Source organism: Cucumis melo, chromosome 4 (genome assembly GCF_025177605.1).
Source record: "Cucumis melo cultivar AY chromosome 4, USDA_Cmelo_AY_1.0, whole genome shotgun sequence".
NCBI lineage: Eukaryota > Viridiplantae > Streptophyta > Magnoliopsida > Cucurbitales > Cucurbitaceae > Cucumis > Cucumis melo.
The window spans coordinates 33,227,328-33,234,571 of record NC_066860.1 but is presented as its reverse complement, the minus strand read 5'-3'; the positions used below and the strand labels follow the sequence as shown (position 1 = coordinate 33,234,571).

The following is a 7,244-nucleotide window of genomic DNA, read 5'->3' as shown; positions in this document are numbered from 1 at the left end:
ATATATATATTAGAATACCAAGATCCTTAAAGAAAGAGCCCTATATTATAGTATTTATACAATGAATATATATCCATGTTAATTAATTACCATCCCTTCAATGTTATTTAACTTTAATCTCACATTAATTTAAAAATTAAACCAACTTTAGGGAAAAAGAGAAAATTAAAGCTTCCATAAGTAATGATGGAAATGAAAAGAGAAGTTTCAAGAGTGTCATCATTTTGACATAACACCTTTAATCATTAACCATAGGGCCATCAAATCAAAAATTAAAACAAAATTATCGTCTATTTTATTATTGTTAATATTTTATTAATTCCATAAATTACAACCAAAAATTCCTGAGGTTGAAACGAAACAACAAAGATGACCAACCAACCACCCACCAACCAACCCCACTCCAACCAACAACACAAACAAAAACCGAACCGGATCGGACCAGGACCCCCCCCCCAAAAAAAAATCCATTTTTCTTTTCATTTCATTTCTTTTTCTTTATAGTGAGAGCTCATTTTAAGTTTACATACACATATTGTCTCTATTTACAGATTATGGATTTTTCAAATAAAGATGAAATCTCAGCCGTTGATCGGGAATGTTACATGACGGAACAAGCGTTGGGATTCTCATCGCTGAACATCTGCGGCTGATCGTTTTGCATGTGGTGGGGAAAATGAGGGTCCATTGGGACGACGTCGTATCTATGGTCTACGTAACCATGGTTATTGTAACCATAGTTGTGGTTATAGTAGTAACTCGGGTTAGCTTCCATTGAGTAGCTTTGGTACTGCATCGGTGCTTCGTAGTATAGTGGTTGGTATGGATATCCGCCGTAATATTCAAACTTGTTCACTACTTCCGCCGGTTTTGCTCCGCCGCCCTCCGCAGCGGGTGGTGGTGCCGGTTTCGATTCACCCTCTTTTTTTTCCCCACCGCCTTCCTTTTCTTTCTTTTCACCTCCACCGGCTTCTTTCTTTTCTCCCCCACCGCCTTCCTTTTCCTTCTTCTCCCCACCGCCACCGGCTTCTTCCTTCTTCTTTTCGCCGCCACCAGCCGGTGCGGCGGGAGCAGGGGATTCTTCCTTTTTCTTTTCTCCCGCAGGTTCTTCCTTTTTGGGTGGGACAATTTCGACGTTTCTTTTGAGTTTGTCTTTGAGATACGGCTCGAGTTGCTTCACATCCATTGTTCCTTTAACGGTAACCAAATCTTTGACTCCGTCCAAATCCACCGAATGAACTCCTGCAGAGGAAATGGAGTGTAATTTCAATTCGATTTGACTAGGGGTTTTGATTTATTGGGTTAATATATGAAATTAGGGTTCTTACCGTTGATTTTCAAAATGATTCTGCGGATTTTTTGGATGCAACCTTCACAATGTAGCCGGATCTTCAAAACGACAGTGCTCTGCTTCAATTGAATAGAAAAACAGAGTAAATCCACAAATTATTAAAATATATTATCGATTGGTTTAAATTCAAAACTCGCTCTACGTATAATTCTTTCTATATAATGAAAAAGAGAATTTGAAGGATGAATTAAGAAATAAGAAACTAGAACGTGGGTGTCATGTGGATAATTCTGATTGCGTCATTTTTTTTTGTAAAGAAATTAGTAATTACCTCTTTGGGTTTTTCTTCAGGAGCTTTCTTCTCTTCAGGCTTTTTCTCATCGGCCTTCTTCTCGGCAGCGGCAGGAGCGGCGGCCGCGGCGGCGGGGGCATCTTTTTTGGGTTGAGGGGAAATAAGTTCCACTTTCTTCTTGGTCTTAAGCTCCAATTTCTGTTTTACAGCAACAACATCCATTTTACCAATCACAGTTAACTTATTCGCTCCACAATCCGCCTTCACGCTCTCAACATCTGTAAAAAATTACGCTTATGAAAATTAAGTAAAAGCATTGGAATATACGAATGATAACAATAAAAAAGTTATTGATTACGAAATTTAGATTTACCTTTTACATGTCGGACAGCTCGTTTAATCTTTTTCGCACACCCTTCGCAATGCATGTCGATTTTATATATGGCGGTGATTGCTCCGCCGTCTTCTTTCTTAGCTCCGCTATCCGTGGCTACCGGTACAGCCGCCGGAGCCGGAGCCGGTACAGGTGCCGCCGGCTTCTTCTCGGATTCATTTTTAGCGGCCGGTTCTTCAACTTTTGCCTGCAGAATCCATCAGATGTAAATTAGTTGAAAAGAATGAAAATTTGTAATTTCTAATTACGAAAATTTGAATTAAAAATTGAGGAGAGAAGGGAAGAGAGAAACCCACCTCTCCCATTTTTTTGAAGTTGTTTTTCTTCTTCGAATCAAAAATTGGGAGAAGGAATGAAGTGGGGATTTGGAATATATAGAAATGAATTTGAATGGTTATGTATGTATGTATGGATGGATGGATGGATGATGATGGGGTCTAATGGATGGAAAGGGCTTTGGCCATTGCCGTCCGATTAGACTGGGAGACTTTTTTTTCAATCATATCGGCTGTATCTGTATCCAATCACCTGATTCTAAGTGGATATGACGTGGCCAACTAAAATGACATCAATACCCCTCCTCCTAATTCTCTTGGTTATTTATGGGTCAAATATCAGTATATGAAATTTCAAAATTTTATCAATTTAAATCATTAATTAATGATTACATCAAATTTAAAATTTCAGGTTTTATGAATTTTATGAATGCATGGATTTATGTTTTTATTAGTAGAAAATTTGATAGATATGAAATTTACCTATATTTATAAGTAATTTTACTAGTGAAGTAATTTATTATTTTAATTGAATTTTCAAATTATTTGTGTTTTGGTTGTTGTACTTTAACTTTTTAGTTCTTTCAATTTATTAATATTCTTTTGAATACCTTAAATATATGTATACTAAAACAGATATTTGTGAAGCTATAGTGACGTAAATGTTAGGAAAGTCCAAAACAGAAATAAAGGTTTAATCTTTTCATTTTACAAATAAATAGAATCATTAGTTAATTGACAAAAAGAAATGTTTACCATTTTGTTCTTAGAAATCAACTTTATTTTTTCATTTCATCTTCACTTTTACCTTCTATTTTTCTTTTCGTGGAATCTTCTCTTTTTAATTATGATTAACTATCTTTTGCATTTAATCTTTCATCACAGCACTATTACAAATAATTGAAAAATTTTAGATCTTATACATATCTTTACTCTTACGTACATGTCACAAATTTAAGCTCTTCAGTTAATTAATAATTTAAGACTAGTATTTTAACAAGTTATTTTGGAGGGCTTATTTGTTGTTCCCTCTCTATTTTAAATTGATTTTCACAATTTAGATTTTATTTGGATTTTAATCCTACAAGCAAACTAAAATGTTAGATGATATATATACACACACTAGTAGTAGAATAGGCACTAATTAAATTTTCCATTCTTAATCATGCCACAACATTTTAGAGGTTAAATTTCATTTAATTTTCTAGAGAATATACAATCTTTTTTTCAAATAATATATTTTTCAAAACTAAAAAACAGGGTAGGAGAAAAAATATTGACAAAAATGGGATAATTTGGACAAAGTCTTGTATTGCATACGATCGTGATTCAATGAAATGACATGTGGACCCACACTTTTTTATTTTTTTACATTATTGAATGTATATATATTAAATATTCAAATTCCAATTTTCAATTTTCAAATATATATTTTCTTATTAAATATCTTTCCAAATTCTAAATTCTAATATCCAATTCTTTTTAAAAAATATATATCGATAAAATATTTACAAACCACTCATATTAACAAACCATTTAATTTTTTTAGAATCAAAATGAAAAAAAAGTTATAACAAGAACAATTAAACTATAATATATAATTTTTTTAGAATCAAAATATGTAATTTTATTGTACGGCAAGAATATTTAATTTTCTTTTAGAATCAAGATGAAAAGTTATGACAACAAATCATTTTGTTAATATTGATGAATTGCAAATATTTATTTAATATATTTTTTTATATACATATTTATTTAAAAATAATTAGAGTTCGAATTTGAAATTTGGAAAGAGTTTTGAAAACTTACAATTGGAATTTAGAAAAATATTTAATAAACAAATATACTTTTGGGAATTAGAATTTAAAAATTTGAATATTTAGTATATATATATATATATATATATAATAAAGAAAAAAAGAAAAAGGTGCAGGGTTCACGTGCCAGCTCACTTCACGATTTTAAATTATCCTATTTTTGTCAATATTTTCCTTCCTTATTATTTTTTATATATCTTTTAAAAAAACAGATTATTTAAAAAAAATTCAGAATATACTCATTTTTGTGGAAGCTTAGTAATAATACAAATCGAGAATAATGAGTGTTTGTGTTAATAGAAATAACAAATTTGATTGTTTTTCATTTTCTATAATTTAGCCATATATATACACACATTTCAACAAATCATTTCGATAAATGTCTTCTCTCTTTTCTCTTTTTGTTGAGTCGTTATATACTTTTTATTTTCTTAACTATAATTCTAACAACGAACCTGAAGTTATTGCTTAACGGCCTACATCCATATTGTCTTTATTTGAAATTATAAAAAAAAATGATTTTTTTCAAAAATAAAAAATATTCACAAAATATTTACGCTTCATATAACAAAACCACCACAAAATTTATCAAACTTGATTTTATTTTATCAATATTTTTTAATGTATAGTTAATGATAGATGATAGTAGTCTATCAATGTTTGTCAGCATTCATCAATGATATTTTACCATATTTATTTGTAAAATATTTTGGTTTATTTGAGATTTGATAAAAGAGCCCGATCTCAAACGTTTTTCTTAAAACTATCGTAGTTCTTTTAGTTTAAAATATTATTTTGAACCTCATACTTTAGGGTTTGTTCCTAATAACAAGTCCACACTTAAAATATCTCATGCCATATCAACTCGATTGCATGTGATCTATTAAATCAACTAATCAAATATTCATGCATTATCACAAAACACACGTAAGATTGATGGTATTAATTAAGATATAATATAATCATTCTTCCAAGTTGATATTGATTAAGGAAATGAGAAAAATAGTGCTGAAAAAAAAGGGACAAAACGATGGTATACTGACTTTGTTTTAAAAAACAGTACGTAATTAAAATACAATAATTATTGTCATTTTATTTTCCATTATATTTTGAATAGATCTTAAACATAGTAACTCAACTTTTTTTTTTTATCAAATTATATTAAATAACAACGATAATTTGTACGAACTTGTTCACAAATTTTACGAATAATATGTTAATCAAACAAGAAAGCAAGAAAACTTTATGATTAATGTATACTCAAAATTTGACATTTTGAAATGCACGGTGTGAAAATAAACGAAATCCATAAAAGAGACAAATAATATTATTCTAAACAATAAAATTTCTAGAGTCTTCCAAAAAGACAAATGTACCGTACGTTTTTCAACCATTTGCATTAATTAGTTTTTGTAGTTGAATGAGAATGTATTTCAATCTCTAATCCTGTTAAAACTATGTGACATAATTAACTAAACTACGATTGAGTTTATATTTGATTACCAATGAAGTTGAAGTGATGCTAAATTTTGTCAGTATATGAAGGAGAAACGTCTCGTATTTGTTCTCTCTATTTCTAATTTTCTCTTTAGCTTTATTAAGCCAACTGGTTTCGTGCTAAAATTCTTACTTTGGGTTTAAAATAATCTCTAGATTTGAGGAATATATGAACTTGGGTTAACGTATTTGAATTTTCTAAGTTTTATTTGATAATAATTTTGTTAAATTTATATTTCTTTTATCAACCCTCGTAAAAATGAAATTTATAATTTTGGTTTGGATTTTAAATATAATATATTTTAAAGATTGAATAAACAAGTCAAGTAGATTTAGATGTACAAATTTGAAAACCACTTTAGTAGTTTAATATTGGCAGTTGCTATTAAAGTCACAACAACCACCATTTTGCGAAAAGAAAAAATAATCAAAATGTTACTTTAGTTTGTTTTGGATTATTATTCTACGACAAACCCTACTTTTGATTCGTTCTTTATTTACAAATTATATCCAATTTTTTATAGTATATTTTGTGAATAATTTTATTTTACTATATCTATAAGAATTTCTCACTTTGGTGTGTAATGTATCGATAATAAATAAGCGATTAGTATATGCGTTAAACTTGGAAACTAAAATAAATGAGTACAACATTATATTTTAACAACAATATATGAGAAAAAAAACGAAGACGATAAATATCAATTAGTTCATCTCTTTAATTTTTTAGTGTTATATTGAATCTAAACTCGTAGTTATATTAATTTAAAAATTTAAACTTCCCAAATTTAGCAATTTAAACACTCACCTCAAATTATATAGATGTGTTTAAATAAAATAATAGAGGGTTTAAATCAGTAAACTCATAAAGTTGATTTAAAGCAATACGATTACTAACTTCAAATTAATGGTTATTTTTAGAAGAAGAAAGAGAGAGAAAAAACAGGAAGCTTGGTCAATGGAATTATGCTAATATGTTGACAAAGAAAAGTGAGATTTAAACCAACGTTGATTGTAATAAATAAGGTGTGAAGTAATAAAGTTTGAATGAACTTTTTTGAACGGTCTAGATTTCTGGGGTACGACGGCGGAAAATCGCGGCCGCCGCCATATAAGGAAATTACGACGGCGGAGGGAGGGGCCATGGAAAATGAAATGTATTTGACTTTTTGCCGATGGCCTCATTTATCGGACAATACAACAAAAGGCTGAATTTAAGATAGCGTTTTCTAAGAGATGAAGATTGTGGACCGGTGGTTCGTTTATTCAGGATAACGTGTCAACATCCCAATGAGCTGTGACGAAACTTCGCCCACTACCGGGGTGAGCTTGACACCCATTATTTAGGTTTTCTTTTTTTTTTTTTTTTTTTAATTTTGTCCTGTTTTTCGGTTCGGGTGGGGGGGACCGGCCTAATTATTGGAGGAGGAGAGGAAAGAAAAAAAAAAAACCCATTCCTCGATTGGACCATTTTGTTTTCTTTTTGTTATTTTTCATCACACCACAAAGATACTTTCGAAAATATAATTAATAATATTGTGAATTTTCTTTTTTTCTTTACAAAAAAAAAGTGTGGCCATTGAAATATAAGATATTAAGAATTTTGTTTATTTATTTACTTCTTTAAAAGACATTTTTTTTTAGAGATTATTGAGAGTTTGATCTTCTCATCAATAGT

General features: G+C 29.9%; 1 protein-coding gene across 1 annotated transcript; it reads right to left on the bottom strand.

The window, feature by feature from the left end:
- Positions 1-272: 272 nt before the first annotated feature.
- On the bottom strand, positions 273-2,443 carry LOC103486498 (heavy metal-associated isoprenylated plant protein 5). Its single transcript, XM_008444484.3, has 5 exons — positions 2,274-2,443; positions 1,957-2,164; positions 1,623-1,861; positions 1,329-1,407; positions 273-1,242 (listed from the first exon to the last, which is right to left on the bottom strand). The coding sequence occupies exons 1-5, from the start codon at positions 2,280-2,282 to the stop codon at positions 602-604; spliced, it is 1,176 nt and encodes a 391-aa protein (XP_008442706.2). The 5' UTR covers positions 2,283-2,443; the 3' UTR covers positions 273-601.
- Positions 2,444-7,244: the final 4,801 nt, after the last annotated feature.